Source organism: Colossoma macropomum, unplaced genomic scaffold (genome assembly GCF_904425465.1).
Source record: "Colossoma macropomum unplaced genomic scaffold, Colossoma_macropomum, whole genome shotgun sequence".
Taxonomy (NCBI): domain Eukaryota; kingdom Metazoa; phylum Chordata; class Actinopteri; order Characiformes; family Serrasalmidae; genus Colossoma; species Colossoma macropomum.
The window spans coordinates 496,608-521,284 of record NW_023495280.1 but is presented as its reverse complement, the minus strand read 5'-3'; the positions used below and the strand labels follow the sequence as shown (position 1 = coordinate 521,284).

At 38.3% G+C, this 24,677-nt stretch overlaps 1 protein-coding gene across 1 annotated transcript in view; it reads right to left on the bottom strand.

Annotated features, from left to right (window-relative positions):
* cntnap5a (contactin associated protein family member 5a) overlaps positions 1 to 24,677 on the bottom strand; it is a 140,390-nt gene that overhangs the window by 49,596 nt on the left and 66,117 nt on the right. Inside the window, exons 4-9 of the mRNA XM_036561924.1 lie at positions 21,423 to 21,570; positions 14,359 to 14,562; positions 12,341 to 12,525; positions 10,746 to 10,889; positions 6,575 to 6,848; positions 1,394 to 1,537 (exon numbers count right to left, since the gene is read on the bottom strand). Coding sequence (XP_036417817.1) covers positions 1,394 to 1,537; positions 6,575 to 6,848; positions 10,746 to 10,889; positions 12,341 to 12,525; positions 14,359 to 14,562; positions 21,423 to 21,570 — 1,099 coding nt within the window. The remainder of the gene's footprint in view (positions 1 to 1,393; positions 1,538 to 6,574; positions 6,849 to 10,745; positions 10,890 to 12,340; positions 12,526 to 14,358; positions 14,563 to 21,422; positions 21,571 to 24,677) is intronic.

Below are 24,677 nucleotides of genomic sequence, written 5' to 3'. Positions count from 1 at the left end.
ATGAGGTGACAGACGCTCAGAGGTAGCATTCTGTATAAAAAAAAAATCACTTAATTACAGTGCTATCAATTAGTATTCTGAGCAGATCACAGTCCATTTTCCTGGAATGATATGTGATCTGATCATTATATTATGAGATGACAGCAATGCTAAGTCTATGATGAACACGATGCCCAGCATCATTCACATACAGGCAGAAACAAGATTCATCTGACCAGATAACTCGTTTCCAATCATGAACAGTCCAATTTTTGTGTCTCTTCGCCCACTGTAACCGTGCAGCTCCATATGTTCATGGTATGCAGTTCCGTGAGAAGTGTTCTTTCAGAAATTGGTTGGGTGGAACCTGCATTAACTTATAGAAGTAATTCTTGCCTGGAAGCGAAGCCATTTTTATTCACAAACGCGCTGGCAGACCCTGTCATCAGCTTTACTTCTGCACTGCTGCAGGTTTGGAGACATATCCCAAATCATCAGACCAAAATAAGGGCGTTGAAGAGGTGATTCAATTATATTAATTAGAATTTATTGCATGTTTGTTTAGCTTATATTGCTGATACAGTCGTATGCAAAAGTTTGGGTGCCCCTCGCCCCTGGTGGAGTGAAAATAAGTTCACATATCCTCTACAGAGAACATACTTCTGCTCATTTTAATGCACATTTACTGTTTATTTGCCATATTGAGGGGAAAAATAAAGCATGAAATGTGACCTGTGCAAAAGTTATGGCATATTTCATAATTTATGTTTTTTTTTCCCCTGTATATTCAACTCACCAAAACATAAAAATACAATTAAAAGAATAGAAAAGTCAGTTTTCATTCGGCCATGACAATACAGTACTGTGGAAAAGTAATTAAATTTAAAAAGATGATTATCAAGGCAGTAAGAGTTTATGTACATGACATATACTAATATTAGACAAAAACACAAATATTAATGCAATAGGTAGTGATTTTATATTTGTCAATGTTCCCATTTTTACCATTTCCAGATCTCTCCTTGAAGAAGCCCAGTATTATTAGTAGTTACCATCTAACACCTGATTTAACTAATCAATACTTTGTTAAATTAGATCAGGTGTGCTGGTGATGGGTTTGCATGAAACTATGCAATGGCTGAAAGCATGAAGAAGTAGTTGGGAACTAAACCTCTTTTCTTCTGTCCAGCACAAAGGAATGCTTCTTTTAAAACATCATGTTTTGCTCAAGCCACTTTGTATGTTTTTTTTCCCATTAAATTTTGCAAATAAACACTAAATGAGTATTAAAATGTGCAGAAGTTATCTTCACTCAGAAAATCTACAAAAACATGCAATGTGATCCAAGGGTGCCCAAACTAACGGCTGTATATCAGGTATGTAATCACAGACATTGATGACAGACTTGTCCTACCCCCAAAGTAGTAATTATCTCTTGGCTCCAGGTAGTCCTCCAGCTGAATTGATGAGGCTGGCTCGTTGTCCAGGGTCATGGTCATCTGCAGACCTCTAGTGCTGAGACTCACCAAGTGCCACAGACCATCGTTGACCCTCTGACCTATCATCAAAGATGCAAGAAAAGAGTAAATATTAGCTGAATGTCAGGGTGAATGTGTTACTGTACTAATTCACTGCTCTATGAAAGATTCACTGTCAGTGTTGCCATAGGTGCCAACATAGCAGGGGGGCACTGGGTTGTTCGCCCCAACTCAACTAAAGAAGAGGGGCAATGCCCTCCCATTCCAAGTGCAAATCCGGAGAAGAAAATGTTGTGGTAGTGAAATTGCATAGAATAGTTGAAAACAGTTGCTACAGTGAAACTGCATGTAAAAGCAAGGATGTTAAGCAAGTCCTATGAAAACCAGAAAAACAGTGCTGTTTTCTATATGTGTTTCATTCACAAGCTCCTTCCTGTCACACAGGGTTTCCCAAAAATCTGGCTGGTTTGAAAGTGCAGTGTGAGTAGAAATGACATAGTTGCGGGATTCATTTTTGAATGTACTAGTTTCTAAATGTACTGCAGACAAGACATAGAAAAAAAGTTTGAAAATGAAACCTTTTATAAATGCTGAATCAATACAAATGAATGCCTAATAATTCTAATGTTGAATAGCTGGCAACCCAAGGACACACAGACATATACAGAAAGAGAAGGAGCAGAAGGGCACAATGGCTGATGGACAGCTTAAAATGTTCTGATCATTCTAACCCTGAAGCAGCACATACATGCATGCAAGACCACAAAAAGAGATCTCTGTAAATTGACACTGACAACTATTCATGAAGAGACTGCTTTTACAAAGACAGTAAAAGAGTATTAATGAGAGATATGAGGTGACAGACGCTCAGAGGTAGCATTCTGTATAAAAAAGTTCACTTAATTACAGTGCTATCATTTCGTATTCTGAGCAGATCACAGTCCATTTTCCTGGAATGATATGTGATCTGATCATTATATTATGAGATGACAGCAATGCTAAGTCTACGATGAACACGATGCCTAGCATCATTCACATACAGGCAGAAACAAGATTCATCTGACCAGATAACTCGTTTCCAATCATGAACAGTCCAATTTTTGTGTCTCTTCGCCCACTGTAACCGTGCAGCTCCATATGTTCATGGTATGCAGTTCCCTGAGAAGCGTTCTTTCAGAAATTGGTTGTGAAGGACCTGCATTAACTTATAGAAGTAATTCTTGCCTGGAAGCGAAGCCATTTTTATTCACAAGCCATGAAACATGCCGGCGGACCCTGTCCATCAGTTTCGTCTTTCAGCCACAATTCTGATTAGAATTTCCTGTAGACTGAGATATTTGCCACTGCTGGTCGACTTGTATGACCTCAACACACATGTAGATTCAGCTACTTCCTTCTCACTGTGGCCTTTGGCACACCCTAATGGAATCACTCCTTTTTGCTAATCATTAATATCTGCTTTGCGACCCATTGTCCACACATCGAATGAGACATTCAGTGCACTGTACCACCTTTTTTCAATCTATGAATCCCGTCACATACCACGCAGGTATTTATAGCCCGATCATCCTCGTGCAACACCATCTGCAGGAGCCTGAAGTTACTAACACCTTAAACACGTAAGGTGCTTATTTATATATTTAACATGTATTCACCCATGATTCCTGCCTTTACTTCAACGTCCTTCCCCCAAATTAAACGTCTGTCATCGGATTAGGCCATAAACTCAAAATTCGTTTTTTCAATCTTGAACCCAAGGAGGCCCTCAGGAGTGCTGCTCTGCAGCAACAACTAAATGTGCTTGAGAATGACTCATCATTACATAATCACCTGACTGCAATTATTTGAGATGATCCCAATTATTTAATCCACATTCATTAGATTTTACAATCACATTGTATCGCAACAAGCATGATGTGAGCCAGATGCATTTCCATCAGTTGGCTTTAGTCAAATAAATGTAAATAAAAGAAAGTCTCACTTTTAACTGTGCGCTATATCACAGTGACGATGGAATGTCAGTTAATTTGATAGTTAGTATTGCTAATGCTTATTTTAGCATGTATGCTTGCAGAACAAGTGTTTTTTTGCTCATAGTCTCAGATACTGTAGATACTTGATATGCACAGTACAGTGCAGAGTTTGCTGCGAAGTAAAGAGCAAGGATATAAGATAACTAATAAACTTATTAGTTAGTTGCACAAAATGAACATATGAACAATTATTTATATGACAATTAATCGTCGATTAAAATTTAATAATTGTGACAGGCCTAAAAATGAGTTGATAGTTTTCCCCCAGCTGAATATTCCAACACTTTGACTGCTTGGCTAAGTTAGAACTGCGAGCAAAGCTGGAAAATGTGCTATTCTGTGTAAGAACTATAAATATCAGCAAGTGTAGGTGGGATCTATTGGACTGTGAGTCTTTTGAATCTACAACAATATAAACCGCAAGCGAAATGCAGGCAAGCTTGGTGTTATGCATATGCAGTGGCATCAAAGCCAACCTGGCAGCAAACACTGGTAGGAACTCTCTATGTGGTTTGATTTAATTAATTCCGGCCATTACACGTGAAGGGCACACAAGCTGTGTGTGGCCGCTGTGTGTCCACGGTCCCCTCTGTGCCAGCCATCTGCTTGCCGTTCGAGCTTGATCTCACGTTTGGGCCACAATTACGCTCACCGTACCGCTCTTTCTCCTATTGACCGTAATTACAGATCTCCACATTGTGGTCAAAAATCCACATGAGCTTCAGGCGTACAAGAAACGCCACTGCATTCCTGGACGAGCCCTCAGAAAGTCAACAGATGGAGAGCGCCTTTCTTCCTCACTCCCTCTGATGACTGTTGTTGAACAGCACGTCAGGCCCCACAGCTGGGGTGAAATATGCAGCTGTCTGTCTGTCTGAGCATGTGCGATGGGCTAATCCTGTTTGGGTGGGTTGCCACCACCGTATATTTCGCACATTTATCTTAGGAAGAAGCAGACAAAAACGTGACGCTGCCTGGCTTTGTGAGTCGCGAGATAAGACGCAAATGGGTTTTTGCTTTTTTTCCGCATAGCACCGAACATGGCAGTGAGTCAATCTACGCTGTCTTAGGAAAAGAAAGAATGTCATGCCTTGCATAGCTTACCTGCCTGAAATAAAAAAGCATTTACACTGCTGATCCCTGTGCATGTACGACTGGCAAGGCTGAGAGGTGTTTTCAGTTAGATTAAGCGGAGAATCAGCGGTGTTTAATCTTGGTGTCGGGTCCTGGATCATTTAATACCATATTCTCTTTCAATAGAATGCCAATTTTCATCGCTCTAATAATATGCAAACTTGAGGTAGGCAATCTGGGTACATTATGGATATCGTCAGTACTTAAAGAACATTTATCAACTGCAAAATAAGTTACAAACACAGGACAGATTGTCCGGTTTAATTGGACTGGACTTAATTGGTTCCTGTCAGACTAACGAATTCCAATGTATGCTCATTAAAATGGGTGAAAGTCCCAGTTATTCAACTGCATTTACATTTTTAAATATTAAACAATGAGTTTATCAAATTTTATTGAATACTCCCTTGCAGCCCTACAGTTTAGTAGCTTATTGTAGGTGTCTTGTTATCTGTCTTTGCTAATTCTGCTAGCTTCTGATACTTGCTACACTTTGTTGGATGATGTACTCTAAAGGAGGGTTTCTCAACCAGTGGGCCATGAACCATGCTCTAGTGGTCTGCGGGCTCAGAGGGAGCAGTAAATCATAGTGGGCTGGTAACATCTCTTAAAGTCATAAAAACAAGTGGAAAAAAGATTAACTTAATAATTAAAAATCTAAGAATTAGACGTTTTCAAATTATAACGAGTAAAAATATTAATAGAGATGTATAAATACAAACATCGCAGTAGCGGGCTAATTAAACGTCATCATGAATAAAATCATAAGATATGCGTTCCAGCTCATGGATTGCGAAGCGTATATTTGTCAGAGCATCAGTGACTTGAGTAGGTAAAGAATTGCTAAACTAACGACAAAAAAGTAGATATCAAGTGAGATTTATCATTATTGCTGATTGTGATGACGTTAATCCAAAAGCCCAGTGAGAGGAGTTAGGGTCCATCTGTTTAAAATGAATCACAAAAACCTCAAAACTAGAGACATCTCGAGACCAAACAATTACACGATGGCCTGCAGCCCCAAATCATGCCGATCTGAAACTTTTTTCAGGCCATAATTCTCAGGTTTTCAGTGTCAGCATTTAAAAAAAGAAAAATAAAGCTGTTTAAAAAAGCTGATTTTAGTTTTCCTGTGGGCTGCTGTGCTTTGTAGCTACACAGATGGGCCTTGGGGTGGAAAAGGTTGAGAACCCCTGCTCTAAAGTGTCATAACTGGTTAATGGTGTTAAAAGGTAAAATGGAGTTTACTTCCCTCATGAGTCACTTTGCGAATAATACTGGCATGGTGAGAAATGTTTCCTTACAGTGCATGTAGCAAAATTTGGCTTACATATTCTGCACCATTGATTGGTTCTCATTATCTCATTATAGCTCCTTAAATAGCCAGGGCCCACCGGGCGGACCCAATGTTTTATTACAGACCTCTTATAACCTAAGAACAGCTCCCTGTAGTTACTGAATAATAAGCCTTAGCATGTAATCAGCTAGGGATTTTAAGGGGTTAAAGGAATATTGGCTGACTAACAATCACAAGCCTGATCAATCTTATCATCCCTAGTCAATACTTAAAGAACACTGATGAACTGCATGTTTCATTACGAAGAGAGCATAATTTGTGCTGTTCAGTTGGACCGAATACAGCACAGTATGTACAATTTTGTATCAAAATCATATCGAAGTTTTGGAATGTGGCACTAGTAGTGCAAGATATCGTGATACGTATTGTGTATCATGAAAATGTCTTTAAGTAGCGTGATATGATATTTTTGCCACCTCAAACACAAACTATCATCTGCAGGATCTTGCTTTTCACATGCTGGATTATAGTTATGGAAATATATTCCTTCTTCTTTTCCAGTACAGATAACGACCCAATACTTGTTTTAATGAACCACTTCACTTAAGATGTCCAACTTGATGCAAACAAAAAAACACCAATGACTGACTTACCAGTGGACACTTCCGATGTCTTGAGGTCAGAGGTGTGGTGGGTGAGGCGAAGGCGACCGCTGCTAATCTGCAGGAGCAGGTAGCAGGGCTCCTCCTCAGAGGCCAGCCGGGTGGACAGCAGCAGGCCATCCGGGTTCCAGGTGCGGAACTGCAGGCGCACCGAGAGCCCCTCCAGAGTGGGCGCCGGGGCCGGCAGAGACAGGAAGCCGCTGCTGGAGCTCAGGAAGGTGGCGGCTACCAGCTGCGGCTCTGAGCAGGAAAAGGTCACATTGCCCTGGGAGAGGGGAGAACGGGCCAAGCCACATGTCAGTTCACACGCCGACAGGGGAATGTCAAAAGGGCACTGGGACCCAGATGCAAACAGTCTGCCAGAGTATTTGCTATAACAGATCATGTGCAACTGTCAAAAACTGTTAGAGAGCAAGAGAGTGCAAATGAAAAATGAAACTGTCACCAAAAATGAGTAAACTAATAGTGATTTATATGGCAGAACACTGGTTAATAGTTACAGCGTCCAGTTTCTTTGCCTCATTGTTATTAGGGCTGGTTATTATCATCTCAACTCACGATACTCAGCATAGTACTGCAAATTTGATACATTATTCAACATTTTAAAGAAGAAAGTTTGATGTTCGCAGCACACGAACATCTGATGTACTGCACTTGTAACTGGATCACAGTGTATCATGGTGCTTGTACATCTGTGGGTGATATCTTTGCCACGGTGAACTGTAGCAAATGGAAAGCTGGGTATATAGAGTAAGCCTTACTGTTTTTTCTATTGACTTCCTTTATAGGCATGAAGCAGGTACCTCATCCACATTGACTGACCTATAGCAATGAATATAAGCACACATTATTAAATAAATACCGTTGCAATGTTTCAAAATGATTGATGCAAATTTGTGAGAAACATAATTCACTCATTAATCATAATATTGGCATAAAGACAAATACAGTACTGAGCAAACGTCAGAAAAACGTTTTAGTCAAAGGATCACTAAGTACAAATTATTAATTTTTCAGGAGATATTTCAGAGAAGATTTGATAAAATAATCCACTTGCAAACGGCAGGTTAGGTAGGTAGGTAGGTAGGTAGGTAGCTAGGTAGGTAGGTAGATAGATAGATATATAGATAGATAGATAGATAGATAGATAGACAGTTATTGCTATTGTTTAAAAATAATAAAAATCATTTAGCAGCTCTAGAATTGAAAGCAAGGACATAAACAAAAAAGAAAATAAATGAATTATGTTTCTCACAAATTTGCACCATTAATCGTGAAACATTGCAGCTGTATTTATTTAATAACGTGTGGTCATACTCATTGCTGTAGGTCAGTCAATGTGGATGAGGCACCTGCTTTATGCCTATAAAGGAAGTAAACAGAAAAAACAGTAAGGTCAAAGACGAAAAGGAAAACACAAAAAGGCAGTATATACAGACATACTACTGCAAAATGAAATTATATATAGTGCAAGATGAAAATATCTCAGTCTTAGTCTCAGATATTTTTCATTTTGCACTATATCATTTCATTCCATTAAATCAAAGGAAAGTAAGTGAAAAAAATTATATATATATATATATATATATATATATATGTATATATGTATAAAACAGAGGAAACAGCCCTGCAAGACCTGGTAGACCATCAAAACTGTCTCTATACAGAACTTGAGTCTTTCATCTTTGAGAGAGAGGAGAAAATCAAGCTCCACTCTTGCTGAAAAAAATACACAAATCCTTCCACTGTGAGAAGACAACTCTACACTATGGGAGGATGAAAAGGATCTGAAAGGATGTGTAGCTGTTCAAGAAGCTCTTACTGAGAAAAGGAAACAGACATATCAAATAAAAAAGCTGCTGGTGTTCTCAGAAGTCCAGACCTCAACATCACTGAATGTGTTTGGATTATTTGGATGGTGAAAAATGCTAAACCAACTTCTAAGACTGAACTTTGCAGGTATGGAAAAATATCCCTGCAGATTTCTTTGAGAAACTGAAAGTGAGTCCCCTAAAATGAATGTAAGCTGTAATAAAGGCAAAGAGTGAATAATGAATGCTGAAATACTGCGAAAAAAAATAATATAACATTTACTTGTTGAGGTTTCTGTGAAATTTTCTGTTAAATATAGGTTTTCTGCTCTTTTCCAATACTGAAACATGACTAATTTATATGTGATGATTGTTTTAACTGGAAATTCTAAATGAAATGAAGTTTAGACTCTGAGCACAGCACTCTATATATTGATTTATATGAATACACAACTAAATACATACATCTATATCAAAGCAATTTTCCAAAGAATTACGGCAAAATTGTGAAAAATGATTAACTTTATACCACTAATTAATGTACTGCCAATACTGACAGTCAAACACAGGCAGGGGAACAGGCAGAAGATACGCCGAGTAACAGTACAACATTCCAAGAAGCTAGAAGAGTTGATCATAAGAGATAGGGAATAGCGAGGCGGAAGGAAATAAAAGAAATGAAGAGTAGGGGGGTTGAGCCAGACGGGCTGAACCCACAGAGGGGAGCCGGCAGCCTGGATAAATGTCACAGGCGCAGCTCCACCGAGACCAGCAGGAGCACGGAGAGCACATCCGCAGGACAGAAGCTCATGTAGCCGTGAAAAGGTTACTGCAGTGCGAGGTGAACACCTCATTGATCCCAGTGCCACAGGGCCGTACAGACACCAGATCAGTGAACTACAGCCTCGGAGGACCCACTCCCTCACATGCTCTGCCAGTCTGACAGCCCACCTCTCTCAATCACTACTTCCGTCTAAAATGACTCAACTGTCTTGTTATTTTTGGTTTCAAAGCTAGAGGGACAGCTGGACGTTCTCTGGAGACGCAGTGATGGACAGGAGAATATGATTATGATCACGGAGAATGTGTCTTTGCAGAGAACAGCAGCTATTGTTCCAGTACAGTACATTTAAGCAGCCTTAAATTGACTCCAGCAGAGGTAAATTGGACCCTGCTGTGTAAAAGCAGCTGCTGGAGGAGACATCATTTCTGACATCACCGTCAAAAGAAAAACATAAAAAATGCAAACAGTTTGCCTCAAACATAAAGTCTCTCACTTTGTATTAGCAACAAATCTAGTAGACAGTAAGTTAATGGTGAAAATGATGTTTCTGGGGGTTTTTCACCTCCACATAAAACTAGAGGTGCACAGCATATCGGCAGCTGATCTATTTATTGATAAAATGGAAAATTTAGTTATTATATTAGTCTGTTGTATGGAAATGAGGTGTTTCATGTGTATTTCATATAGGATACTGAATTACAGGCAAAAATAACAACTGATAGTTTACTGCCCTATGTGAAGTCACTAGTGTTTTTCAGTTTCAAATGAACAACACAGTGGATATCACCACCTTCCATACATAGACGACTGGGGGTTTGATTCCAGTCCAGACAAAAATGCCATTGCTTTACCAGCAAGATTGCCTGGGCAAGACTTCTAGCACTGTACGTAGCTCTGGAAGTCCACTAACATAACATATTGACATAAAATAATGTAATTGTCTACAGTAATGGACATCTTTGTCCATCATCAGTTTTATTGTGCACACTGCACTTCATTATTGGATTACAGTTGTTTTAAAATGAAAAAAGTATTGGTTATTATAACGAGTCACAATTATTGGTTACTGTTATTGGCCCAGGAATGCTATTTTGGCACATCCCTGTGGAAAAGCATACATCATCAATACTGTATATTATAATTGCATTCAAATAGTGTAAATTTCAATGGGAGAAATGGGAAAATTTAATAAATTAATATCGGTCTGATACTAGAAATACCCACCATGATTACAACCAATTATTTTTGAATCTATATATATATATATATATATATATATATATATATATATATATATATATATATATATATATATATATATGAATAATTTATTCATACAATGAATAAATTATTGCTTGTTGGTATCAGTCAGGTTAATTATTCGTTATTGATATTGGCCCAGAAATCCTGTACTATAAATGCCATATATGCATTCAGCCATGCATCCAGTATAGTTTATATTATATTTGTATAAAAAGTCTGATTCAAACTGTTAAACTCCCAACTTGGCTTTGCATCTTTGTTTTTCACAAGCTAAAATTTTATATATTACAGTGAACAGACTTACCACACTGTATATCTGTGGTTTGCGTCGCTTAGCAAGATCAATGATGTTTACTCCGTTGTAGTAGAGGTTCTCCACGCAGCCGTGAAAGTTTCGTCTAAGGAAGGTCCCAGGCTTTCCAGGGAGAGGAATCCCACCGAAACTGAGCTTTGAGGAGCAGACATCAACAAGTTAAAAACCATCTCAAAAGTCTACAGAGACCTAGTTTTTCCCAAAAGACAATAAATGACATTAAGCGTTCTCTAGGCCTCATTGTGCAGTTCTGGCAGTGCACTGCACTATTATATCTGTTTAGTAGGCATAGGCTGGTAAAAAAAAAAAAAAAGATCACAACAAATACAGTGTATGGTCTATCATTTTTACACTAGTAGTAAACGTGTAGTATTTACTATAAAATAATCATTCAATATTAAAAACTGACTGAAGAATCTCACTGTGTATCATTATCATACAGGACTATTAGTGGTCAGGACCTGCCCTAGAAAAAAAAAGCTAATAAGCTGCTCCAACATGACATACAGCAATGAGCATCCTACTGTTACCTATACTGTAATGCCATAAAAATGGCATTTACTGCGCTGTATCACACCCGTCAGTACAGAAGAGTTTGTAATGTGGAAACCTTCACTTTATTAGTTGCCTCTGTTAATCACCCACGATGAGAATGCTAATTTCAGGTAACCTTTTTACTTTGTATGCTCCAGATGTACAGTGAATTATTTCAACTTGAAACATTTCTTTCAATGTTTCAATGTAAGGTTCAGTCTTCTTTCATGTATATATTTCATATATACACAGTTTGTGATGCTTGTTATTGTGAGATGGGTAATATGGCAATATTTTATCGTTATCTTGATAAATTATAGTGATAGTTATAGTGACATTGTGGACATTGTCAGCACTTTGACTGACTGCATGTTTTTTATTAAAATAAAGCATAATTAGTCATATTTAATTAGATTCATTACAGTGCAGTTTGTGAAACACTGAATAAAACTCATTGTAGTTGTAGGTTTATTATAATATTTTTTATAAATGTCACTGATTTTGTCTGTTCTAGCTTATTAAATATCATAATAACAAAATATCGTGATGCATATCATGATACAATATTTTGGCCATTTCGCCCAACCCTATGTGAGACTAAGCCATTTTCCTCTGTCCAAGCTGGGTGACACGTATGCTGCGGCTCTGCGTTGGTTGTGATTGTCTACAAGCTCCGCCCATCACATGGTAAAAGTGTGAGTGCGCAGTAAGAAAGCAGAGGCGATCTGTGTATTTAAGAAATCTCCGGTCAAACAGCAGCTTTACTAAACCACAGTGCCTATATTATTGTGATTTATCAAAATGACTGAATATCGGCACACATCCACTGTTTGGGCTAAAAAAGATGAAGAGGTTCTGTTTTGAGAAATTTTTCCCCCACATGAATTGTTGACCGATACAAGATCCAATTTCTTCTCCTTACACAGATAATTAAATTTTTTTTAGAAATTCTTAACTCATGTACAGAGTCTATCAGCAGTACAGGTAGTGCAAAAGTTATGCATTATTAACAGCTTAACTTCTTCAGAGAAAAGAAGGAAAGGAAAATCTACCTCATAGTCGACATCCAGAGAGTCTCCATCACCTTTGGCCCTGAAGTGTTGCGTGTGTCTGTCCAAGGTGAAGTTGACCTGCTTGTTAAATCGCTCGATGAGCACTGAATGCCAGTGCTGGTCATCTAGGAGACTGCCCAGTGTGACCACCATACGCCCACTGCTGGACCTGACCCTGGTGTCATCTGAGGGAGGCACAGAAACAGAGAGAAAGAGGTTACTGTCAGGTGAGCTTTTGTTCGAACATAGTTAATATGTGAAAAGCAGAAGAGGCAGGGTACAGAACTACAAGTAAAATTTGGCCTGAGCACATTTTAAATTTTATGTTCTTTATTCCAATATGTTAAACATGGCAAGATAACAGAAATTGTACACTACAGAAAAATTCCATGTTTAAGTCTCCTGTAGAGGATGTATTAACTTATTAACTTAACTTAACTTATTTCAAATCAACAGAACATGTTATTTGGCCGGGGTGTTTTGCATATGACTGTACAGTAACAGACACTAATCCAATACTGTGAATCATAAAAACAACAGTGCTTAATAATAAAGTCTAAAGCATCAAGTGGGGTCCAAAAGTCTGAGACCACTATTGAAAATGGTCTATTTTGCAATTTAATACAAAGAGTTTTATTACAAATGTTATCAGCATGATAATTTGAGTGAAAATTGTTATTGATGTATTAAATATTTACATAAATTTCAAGTTTTTAAGTATTTAGTGTGTCTTCCTTTCGCTTTAATGACAGTGCACACTGGAGCTGGCATGGACTTTTTTGCAAGATCCTCTGATGAGTAGACCAAATCTGCCTCAGAGAGTCATCTGAAGATTAGCATTAATAGAAGGGATAAGACCCAAAAACAATCAGATTTTTTTTGTACAAATGCTTCAACATAAATTACTGATTTACTATGTAAATTTTGTTAAGGTTTCAAAACATTAAATTCACTCCCCAATCCATACAGTCCATACAAGCTGCAAAAGCAGCCTGTTTTAAACTTATTGTTTCTGTAATGTCACTAGAGCCACCTATTTACATATATCCACTTATTCAACCTGCAGCAGTTTAGCCCCACCCACTCATGTAACCCTGCGTCAGATTGCTTTCTGAATGAGGCACAAAACAGGGCAACCAATCAGAACTGAGTTCATTTACATATATCAGTCTTAGAGGCACTGTAACAAACACAGCCTATTAATTTCTAAGGGATAATGAGAGGCTGGAAAATATTTAGTAAAAATGAAACATTATGACTGTTTATGGTACATAAATCATACAAATGATATAATGTGGTCCTTGGGGAAATATAAAATGCAAGAAATATGTAGGATAAAATTTGAATAGTGCAGAATCTCAAATATTCCCTTTTTTATTTTATTTTATTTTTGTTTACGTTTTTGTTTTAAATTCTTCAAAATTCTTAAAATCTCAGTGGTTTATTTTCAGGTTTAAATAAAAAAAAATCTCAGGTTTTCTTCTTACCTCCCCAGTTATCACTATGATATTTCTTTGACTGTGCTATCCAAAGTACAGGGATATTCAGTCCAGACATGCTGACAGGCCTAGCAGTGAATAAACACCACAGCTAACTAACCAGCTCGCTTTTATTAACCTGAGGCAAAAAAGTGGATAATTCTGCATTTTAATCTACTCTTCTTCTTTAATAACTTGATTTCTTACATTTGTTTTGATGTGTACAACAATGTATATAATGTCTAATTTAGTCATCTTTTATTCTACCTCTGATGACGTGAATCGATTAAAAAGCTTATACTGATCCAAATTCCAGTCTTAATGCATACACACTCGTTCAGAAACTCACAGTGGATCCAACAATAAAGGCAGCATGGAGCTTCTTTTATACAGTGATGGGAAACACGGTAGCTCAGAGAAAACTCAAATTCCACATCTGTTTTACTATTGCCAACTTTAACATTCTCATGTTATAAATAAAAGAAACACCAGCCAAGGCTGGTTGCCGATGTTATGTGAGGTCAATAAGCCAGGACTCACCAAGATTCAGGTGCAAAGCTAGCCTTCCGCGGTGCAGCTCCAGTGTGATGTAGTCTCCTCTCTGGCCCTCCCCATGCAGCAAAACACCTTCTGCCTGCCGACTCTTAAAGCGCAGAGATATCACGTCCTTCACTGTGCTCATGGACTTTTGGTTGAACCGGTAGAGCAGAGAGCTCCGGCCATCAAAGTCCGCCACGTACGATTCTTGACAGGAATAAAAAGTAAAAAGAAAACATGAGGCTTTTTTGCTGCAGATGAATGTGTGTAAGTATCATCTGCAGGTGCAAGCTTGTATTCAAGTCACATGAAACTTTGCCATTCCTCCTGATCACAGCCGTGTGTGGAGTGAGAGTGAAATACACTTCCTCCGGTGCTGGAGCTACATTTAACATCTAAATGTAAATCTAGATTTTTTCCCTCTCCCCAACTTCAGGAGTGATTCATGTATTTATTGTCTAACAATGAGGGAAGTTTTAGAGCTCAAGCTTAATATTGGCCTTTGAACTTTTTGACGGAGAAGCACTAGTAGCACCATAACTTAGCCTTTTCTGCTTTTCGGAATATCGTAAATTAGAATTCATTCCTATAGATCCTGTTTACCCCTCTGTGATTTCAGGTGACTAGTGTCTGCATTGTAACCTGATAAGATTTTAACTACTTGCCTGTCAAACGTGTCTCCGGTTAAGTCGCCAGATCACTGTACTGTTCACACTACACAACTTACTGTCTTGTAATCGGGAATCTTGAACTTGGTGTGCTGGTTTGCACACTACATGACTGACCAGAGACAGGGGGTCACACATTACAAGATCTTTCACCAGGAGGAATCTCTGATGAGTCTGTCTGCTCTCTAAACTATGCTTTGTCTCAAAAACACACATGGGAAGTGACTTGGGGAATAACGTGATAACATGCGTGAGACAGATTTTTTCTTCCGAAAAATCAGCAAGAAGCAAGCCATCCAAGTTGTTTGTGCACTGATTTGCAGCAAAAAAAAACAGAGGGAAAAGAAAGAAACATGGCTGAGAGAATGAATTGATGTTGTACAACTCCTCCTCTGGGCTTCCCCTCACCCCGTGTCTTGCACTCTCACTGGCTGCAGTGCGTCACCGCACTCTATGCCAGTCACAACACTTTTCACGCATCAGGATTCGGACTCTCCAACAGGTCCAGACATTTAGCCTACTTGATATCTTTCAGGCATCTACGAGGCTTCAGTGAGAGTCGATTTGCGAGACCCAAGCAAATGCCTCTGATCTAATGCTTTTCTCAGGGATCTCCAAAAACTCGAGTGGTAAATCAGGGCTAAAATCGTGATCGCTGCATTAATCAGACTGAAATCTGATTGCCGTACAGCACATAATATGCAAATCAGCTCAAGTACACCAATCAACCGACCATGTCATTTTTCTGTTTTATTCAAAAGAAATCACAATTTTGCATGACGATGTTCGTTTCCTGGCAGGTGATGTTTATAAGACGACTGTTTAGGACAATTAGCTTCCTATATAAGTCATTGCCATCATGAACCATATGCATTGAAACGCAATGCATTGTAGTGAGACAATGAAATTACAAAGTAGTTACAAAGTAATGGTTAACCAAACTGGACCATTATTTAAGCAAATTAATTAATGGATATTTTGTTAATCATGAAAAGGGAAAATAATGGCAAAAAACATACTTGGGACTTAATTATTGTAGGACTGTAGGCTTGCAATATTAGTGACAGCACTTGTGCTGAACAAAAATGTATCAGTATGCAGTTTTAATAATCAAAAACAGCCATTGGTAGGGCTTTGTCTTTAATAAGAAACAGTGGCTGCCCCTTCAGATGAGTTATTGAGCTACTACATGTACAACATTCGATGCTGATGAGAACTTTTCAACTTCAACACAAGGAATTTTCTCCTCAGTAGACAATGTGGCAACATATTATTTTATCATAGCAATAGATTTTCACTGTTCCACTAGCTAACACCAGCTAAAGCAGTTAGCTTTGTCGCAACACACTCATGGTACAGCCCTAATGTTTCTTAGTAGCAAATATATGAAATATATGTACTTACTCAAGCACATTTCACAGTCCTCAAATAGTGTTTCAGTACACTGAAGTACTCGGGCACATCCGTAATATGTTGCCCAACTACATGTTTTGGGTTTTGGATGAATGCTAAAAGATCAGCATACTTATCACCACACATTGTGTCAGTAATCCAAGTCTTGTCTCACCCATGTCTGTGCTGTGTATGCCCCCAATATGAACCGCATATACCCTGTTCCTTAAGCCGTAATGCGCATTTTCCCCAAGTTTCGCTCTTTGTGAGCAAGGTAAGGCTGTCGGAATGCATAATGCAATCTCCTACACGCACCTGCCTTCCAATTGAAAAGCGGGAGAGGAGAGAGGGAGAGATTTCGCAAGAAACGAAGGCTGAGAGTCAACTTTTGAGCTGAGGAAAAACTGACATGTTCGGGCGGAAAGTTGTTCAAACGCTGCTTACATTATGGCCTATCAAAGACGCGAGTGTGGAAGCGCAAGGAGCTTTTGAGGACTTTTGGCAGTGCACTGCTGCAGAATGTCATCTATAATCCACACATGCGTAAAAAAAAAACACAGAAATAGAAAGAAAACTCACAAGAGAGGAGGGAAGGGGGGCGGTCATTATTTTTCATGCTTGTTTGCACTGTTATTTTGTGGAATTCTCTTGATCTGGGAGATTTTTCAGCTCATTACTGCGTAATGTTACTCATTAGAGGGACACAGAAAGAGACACAGAGTGGGAGAAAGGGAGCGGAAGCGAGAGGGGGATAAAAATGATAAGATCCACGTGGTCTCTGTGTATTGCATATTTTATGGAAGTAATGTAGCAAAGATGTGTTCACACCAAGATGTGGAGGCAGAGGAGCGAGTAGAATGTCTATTTTGCTAACCAGCAACTGTCCTGTGTAAGCTAAATGAGGAAACTATTGGCTAAGGCATGAAATGGACAGTGACATTCATATTCACTGAGTGCAACTTGGGGTCACACCTGTCACACTGATTTGTGGATCCTTGAAATGCATTTTTGCCCATTAACAGGAGATGCTGGTGTTGTAAATCCATTATCTTTGCTATTTGCTGAATAATGAATGTGTCAAATAACAGCAAATCAGCTGCATGCACGAATGACTATCGAGGCCACTTTAGGCCATAACAAGGAATGCACAGTGATGTTGGAATCATATGTTTGGATTTGACTGATATTTCAAATGAATACTTATTAATTTATGTAGTCCTGCATTTTATGTATTTATCTTATGTATCTTATGTATTTATTGTGCTCCAGAAATGTAGAACTTTTAGCAACGCTGGGATACTGTGGTAAAATTCCAGTAACCCAGCGTCCATGAAATTCCATTCCACAATTATTTTTCAGCATCAGGACAAAACAGCAGAAAAAATATTACAGAAATTCACACAGAATCATGTCATCAATAATGTTAATATAGTGTGTCCACTCTTTACCTTTATTACAGCTTCTATTCTTTTCAAGAGACTCAATTTCAGTTTCTCAAAGAAATCTGCAGACACACCTCCAAAGTTCAGTCTTAGAAGTTGGTTTAACATTTTCTGCTTCTCACCATCCAAGTAATTCCAAACACATTCAGTGATGTTGAGGTCTGGACTCTGGGGTGGTCAGTCCATTGTTCTGAGAACACCAGCAGCTTCTTTTGTCTATTTCCTTTTCTCAGTAAGAGCTTCTTGAACTTGACTACCATATCTCCAGAAATATATCTTGAAAAATGAGTGCTTTTAAAATAAATGAAGGGTGGATATCCGCACTTGCCCACAACTCCCAAATCAGAATCCAAATTTAACCAAGTATGTTACACATATGAGGAATTAGTCTTAGTGAGTACATACACGTATGACATGTTACATACTAAACAGAACAGGCAAGCAAACAGACTGTAAACAAAATTCTCGTTTTGGGAAATTTAAAATAAAATAATGAATAATGAATGGTCTGATGACATATACTATAAAAGCTGTTATATACAGAATATTACAGAATGATATCAATATTTTCAGAAATTTACATATCAGTGCATCTCTAATGTACAGTACTATGTTCTCAAAACATTTCCCCTTGTTTGCAGATTATTCAAAGCTAAGACCTTGCAGTGAGACACATACATTGACATAAGGGTTTGCTATAGGCGTTCTTTAGGTGACCCATACATTGCGAGGTTTCAATATTAAGGGGAAGCTGAAAGGGAGCAGTCTTCATGCAGCATTTATCAGCAAAGCACACATTCATCCAACTTTAATAGGGGGATCATGGCACGGAGCCATGCGGAATAATGGAAACGCTCACTAAGGGATAATTATAAATGTCTTTTACAGTGCAGTAATTCACCAACTGATCCATTTAGTGCTGCTTGACTATGCATGCGATGGCATCATTAGAGACACCCCTTTATTTATTTAGCGCCAGCCTGACAGGGGCGGACTGTGGAACCTCCAGACGTGTCCACGTCCCCCCGTCAGCTGCCAGGATAGTGTGGGGTCAGCAAAATTCAGTGATCTTAAGTGATTAAAAGAAGAATTAGCATATTTCTCTGTGGGAATTGCATGTGTCTCCAGGCACCTGCCTCACACTGTGGACCTATGAATCAGACATGGTGAATAATTAAGAGAATCGTTATCCTTTTTCATGTACTATCTATGGTGTTTTTCCACCAGGCACTGGTACGGCACGGTGAATTTACTAATCCTATTACTACAACCCCAATTCCAAAAAAGTTGGGATCCTGTGTAAAATGTGAATAAATGTGAACAAAAACAGAATGCAATGATTTGCAAATCTCATAGACCCATATTTTATTCACAATAGAACATAGAACACATTTTAGATGTTGAAAGTGAGACATTTTAACATTTCATGAAAAACATTAACTCATTTAGATCTCGATGGCAGCAACGCATCTCAAAAAAGTTGAGACAGGAGCAACAAAAGGCTGGAAAAGTAAGTGGTGCTAATAAAAAACAGGTGGAGGAGCAATTTGCAACTAACTTATATGACTCGATTTAGGTTCACCAATCTGCAAAAAACTGAAAATCAAAAAAATGTTCCTCAATGTAAAATTGCGAAGACTTTGGATATCCCACCATCTACCGTACATATTATTATCAAAAGATTCAGGGAATCTGGAGAAACCCTGTACGTAAGGGACAAGGCCGAAAGTCAAAATTGGATGCTCAATATGGGCTCAGGAACACTTCCAGAAACCATAGTCTGTGAATACAGTTCACCGTGCAATCCACAAATGCAAGTTAAAGCTGTATCACACAAAGGAGAAGCCATATGTCAACACTTGGCATTTAAAATGGATTGGGACAAAATGGAAAACTGTTTGTGGTCAGATGAATAAAAATTTGAAATTCTTTTTGGAAACTATGGATGCCGTGTCCTGCGGACTCAAGAGGAGAGCGACCATCCAGTTTGTATCAGCACACAGTGCAAAAGGGGGTTGCATTAGTACCTATGGCATGAGTAGCTTACACATCTGGAAAGGCACCATCAATGCTGAACAGTATATAGAGGTTTGAGAACAACATATGCTGCCATCCAGACAGCATCTCCTCACTTCCCAGACGTTTACAGACTGTTGTTAAAGAAGAGGGGATGCTACACAAAAGTAGACATGACCCTGTCCCAACTTTTTTGAGATACGTTGCTGCCATCAAGTTCTAAATGAGTTCATGTTTCTCATGAAGTGGTAAAATGTCTCACTTTCAACATCTGATATGTGTTCTATGTTCTACTGTGGATAAAATAGGGAACTATGAGATTTGCAAATCATTGCATTCTGTTTTTATTTACATTTTACACAGGATCCTAACTTTTTTGGAATTGGGGTTAGTAATTAGTACTCTAGTCGGGTGCCTGTGTTCATTTCCCATGCACAACAGAGTCGTGAAAGTTGGTGGGGTCTTCTGACAGTTGTGTGGTGCATTATTGGTACTATTTTCCTTCACAGTCTCTTAAACTCTAGGTATGAACTTGTTAAGTGTGAGTACTAACTCAACTTAACAAGTTCATACCTAGAGTTTAATTCTTTTCTGTATCATAATGGTAAGCTGTAAGGCAGTCTAACTAAATTACACTGAAATGCCCAACAGGTTCTATATTAACTGAGTAAGAGGAACAAACTCTACAGCACTGTGTAACTATTTGGGGTAAAACGTAACAGGAGAATGCAGTGATTCTACTATTTTACAGTTTACTTTAGAAAACTATCTTTGTATTTTGTGCTGTCATTTTAGGTCATAACTTATCCACTACTTGGAGGTGTTTCTGATTGACCTACCTGCTTAAACATGTGACATTACAGTGTAATTTAGTGTTACTCCAAATAATTATAACACATTTTACTATGTTACTATTTTACAGCCTAATAACTAGAACCTGTCTGTCATTTCAGTGTAATTTAGTTGGTACCAAAATAATTACACATAATTGCTGTTTAAAAAAGTTTTTTTTTATCATGGGACAGCAGTTTGAACTAATTTGGTAGAATGGTCCACATAGTAGGTGTGCCTGATGAAATGGCCAGTGCTTGTTACATTTCAAAAAGATGGTTCTTCAAGGGTTCTTTTGTACAGAAAAATGGTTCTATATAGAACAATGACTACTCAAAGAACTCTCTGCATGATAAATGTGTTCTTTGCATCATGAAAGCGTACTTCCTTTAATGTTCCATAGATGGTTCTATACAGCACCAAAAAGGGTTCTTCTATTGTTATGATGTCAAGCTTGTAACAATAGAACCCTTATGTAGACCCCTGTCTATAAACCCATCTACAGCACATTCTCTATCAACCTGAGGTACCCTTTCATAATGCAAAGAACGCTTTAAGCATGTAATCGGTTCTATGAGCGTTCGTTTTCTTTACTAAAGAACCCATGAAGAACCAGCTTTTCTGAGTGTGTAGGAATATAGGAATAAGGCACCTTCATGTAATAAGCTGGCAGCTCAGTCTAGTGTTATGTGATGTCCATCACTGCTCAGTTACTCACTGTATGCACAGCCGTAGGCCTCCACTCTCAGCCCCACCCTGCCGCTGGGGTTCCACTCCACTGGAACAAATCTCAGAAACCGTGTTCTGATGGACTGGCTGAGCTTGTGGTGGACCACAGTGTCCGAATTTGAGTTCCCCACCAATCTCTGGAAACACAAGGAGAAGAGAAAAATGATTATTAAAAATAATAATGACAATAAGTGCAGATGTTTGAAGTGATGATTGTTATGAAGCATTAGTTTACCAGTGACTATTGTAACTTAAAAGGGCCATTTCCTACATTTTTAGTAGTTTCTTTCCACCCCTGAGGTTAATTTGATGTTTGTGTGGGTTTATAATAATAATAATAATAATAATAATAATATTAACATAAGCCTTATTTGTATAGCAGCTTTCATACAAATAATGTTGCTAAAAGTGCTTCACAGACAAGAAAACAATAAAAACGATATAAAAGATAAAATCATAAAAACATAAACAGCAAGAAAATAGCAGAAAGTAAGAAAGAAGAAACAATAAAAAATATAAAAATAACTAAAGGTAAAAAAGTGACACCAGCAGCAATAGAAATTATATAAAAATAAAATAACATAAAAAAACATATACGGCAAGAAAATTCTTACACAGCAGAAAATAAGAAAGATGAAACAATAAAAAATATAAAAATCACTAAAGGTAAAAAAAAAAAAAAAACGTATGCCTTACTGAGCCTTTAAGGCTGACTTCTGGCTGTAGTGTCTCATTCAAAGAGCAGTCCTTGCAGTTTAGCTCCTTGGGTGGACCTATACTGCTAAAAGTTGAATGGGGGTATTTGCAAATATGTTGTTTTTTGTGACATCACAAATACAATATACTTAAATGGGTCATTTTTGGAGCTTAGTGTCCATATATGGACTGTGTAGACAGGAGAGTGCATGCTAAAGTTTGAAAAAGTACCAAAATGCTTTTATTTAACCCTTTAAAATCCCAGCCTTATTACATACAAAGGCTCATTATTCATGAACTACAGGGACTCTGGTGCAGACTGGTTGAACTATTCTTAGGTTATAGAAGTGTGTAATAAAACTTTGGGACTGTGTAATTTCTGCGTAATTCAATCACAGTTATTCAGAGCGGTCTGACTGTTACTGAAACTTACTGTGTCAGACATCTTCACAGTGATAATGGTGCTGATAGGAACCAGACGTCCACCTCTAAAAAGCTCCCTCACAGAAAGTTATACATGAAATGGTTATGAATACACTGCCTGATGTGTGAGACACTGTTTTACGATAGTTATAGCCTATACATATATATTTTAAATACATTCATGGTGGAGGATACACGCAGGGCATTCGGATATAAAATAGTGCATGTAGGTCCACTGGTGGTTTTGGATGGTAAATAAAACGGCTATATTTGTGCTGATGACTCCTGGTTCCGATCACCACCACTATAAAGAAATGAAACCAAACCACTCTAAATGTCTTTGAATTTTGAAAAATCAGAAGAAACTCCTTTGTAAACTCCAGGTCTCTTCATTCCACACCACTGTAGACAAAAGCCCAGTATTTGGATTTTTTTTAATAGAAGCCTCAACAGTTTATATAAATGTCAACTTATTTTCATCTGTTAATTCCCCTAATGCCTGTGCAAGTAGGGCTTGACTCACCCAACAGTTAAGATACGTGTGGAATACGAGAACAGATTAACAGAAACCCACATGGTCTGCAGTGAATCACAGCGCTATGGACCTGCAGGAAAATGTCAACTTTCCTCGAACATACTGCACTCCGCCCTCTGAGAAAGTGTGATAAATAACTTGTGCGCGATGACGCTGGAGAACAATATCACGCAACACCCTCCCTCAGAAATCTGTCGAGCCTCTTACTGTGCCCAGACATTGTTCTGGTGCCAGCAAGACTTTTCTTCTGAGCATGAAGAAAGCTGGGAGGTCCTGCGTTTTTCACAGCGTAGACACTGTATTGACCAAAATAAAAGCTCGCCACTTCTTTTTTAAGTACTATCGTTGATCAAATCAGACAGACTTTTGCCAATTGAATGTTGCCTTTTGGCCTTTGATATATCTGGTGTTTATGCACATAAACAGTTATTTATAGGCTGTATCATTACTATTTACAGAATATATATATATATATATATATATATATATATATATATATATATATATATATATATACATATATATATATATATATATATATATATATTGTTCATAGATTTGGAATTATTTGTCAAGGTAATAATGATTATTCAATAATAACTAAAACCTACTGTCAAATGCTTTAAACTGTGCCATTATTAAATTCACAATTTCAAGTGCTGATATGGTAAAAAAAAAAACAGCAGATTATTAAATAATAAGCTGTAATCAACTATTTACAGTGTTTTCTGATCACAAAGCAGAAGATTTGTCCACCACAGTTCAAATATGAGGCATTCTGGATGTTAATATTTTGACATTATAATATTATTATATACACCGATCAGGCATAACATTATAACCACCTCCTTGTTTCTACACTCATTGTCCATTTTATCAGCTCCACTTACTATATAGGTGCACTTTGTAGTTCTACAATTACAGACTATAGTCCATCTGTTTCCCTGTTTTTCAGTGGTCAGGACCCCCATGGACCCTCACAGAGCAGGTACTATTTGGGTGGTGGATCATGCTCAGCACTACAGTAACACTGATGTGGTGGTGGTGTGTTAGTGTGTGTTGCGCTGGTCTGAGTGGATCAGACACAGCAGTGCTGCTGGAGTTTTTAAACACCTCAATGTCACTACTGGACTGAGAATAGTCCACCAACCAAAAATATCCAGTCAACAGCGTCCTGTGGGCAGTGTCCTGTGACCACTGATGAAGGACTAGAGGATGACCAACACAAACTGTGCAGCAGCAGATAAGCTATCATCTCTGACTTTACATCTACAAGGTGGACTGACAAAGTAGCGTCTAATAGAGTGGACAGTGAGTGGACACAGTGTTTAAAAACTCCAGCAGCACTGCTGTGTCTGATCCACTCATACCAGCACAACACACACTAACACACCACCACCACGTCAGTGTTACGGCAGTGCTGAGAATGATCCACCACCCAAAAAGTACCTGCTCTGTGAGGGTCCATGGGGGTCCTGACCACTGAAGAACATGGTAAATGGGGGCTAAGAAAGTATGCAGAGAAACAGATGGACTACAGTCTGTAATTGTAGAACTACAAAGTGCACCTATATAGTAAGTGGAGCTCAT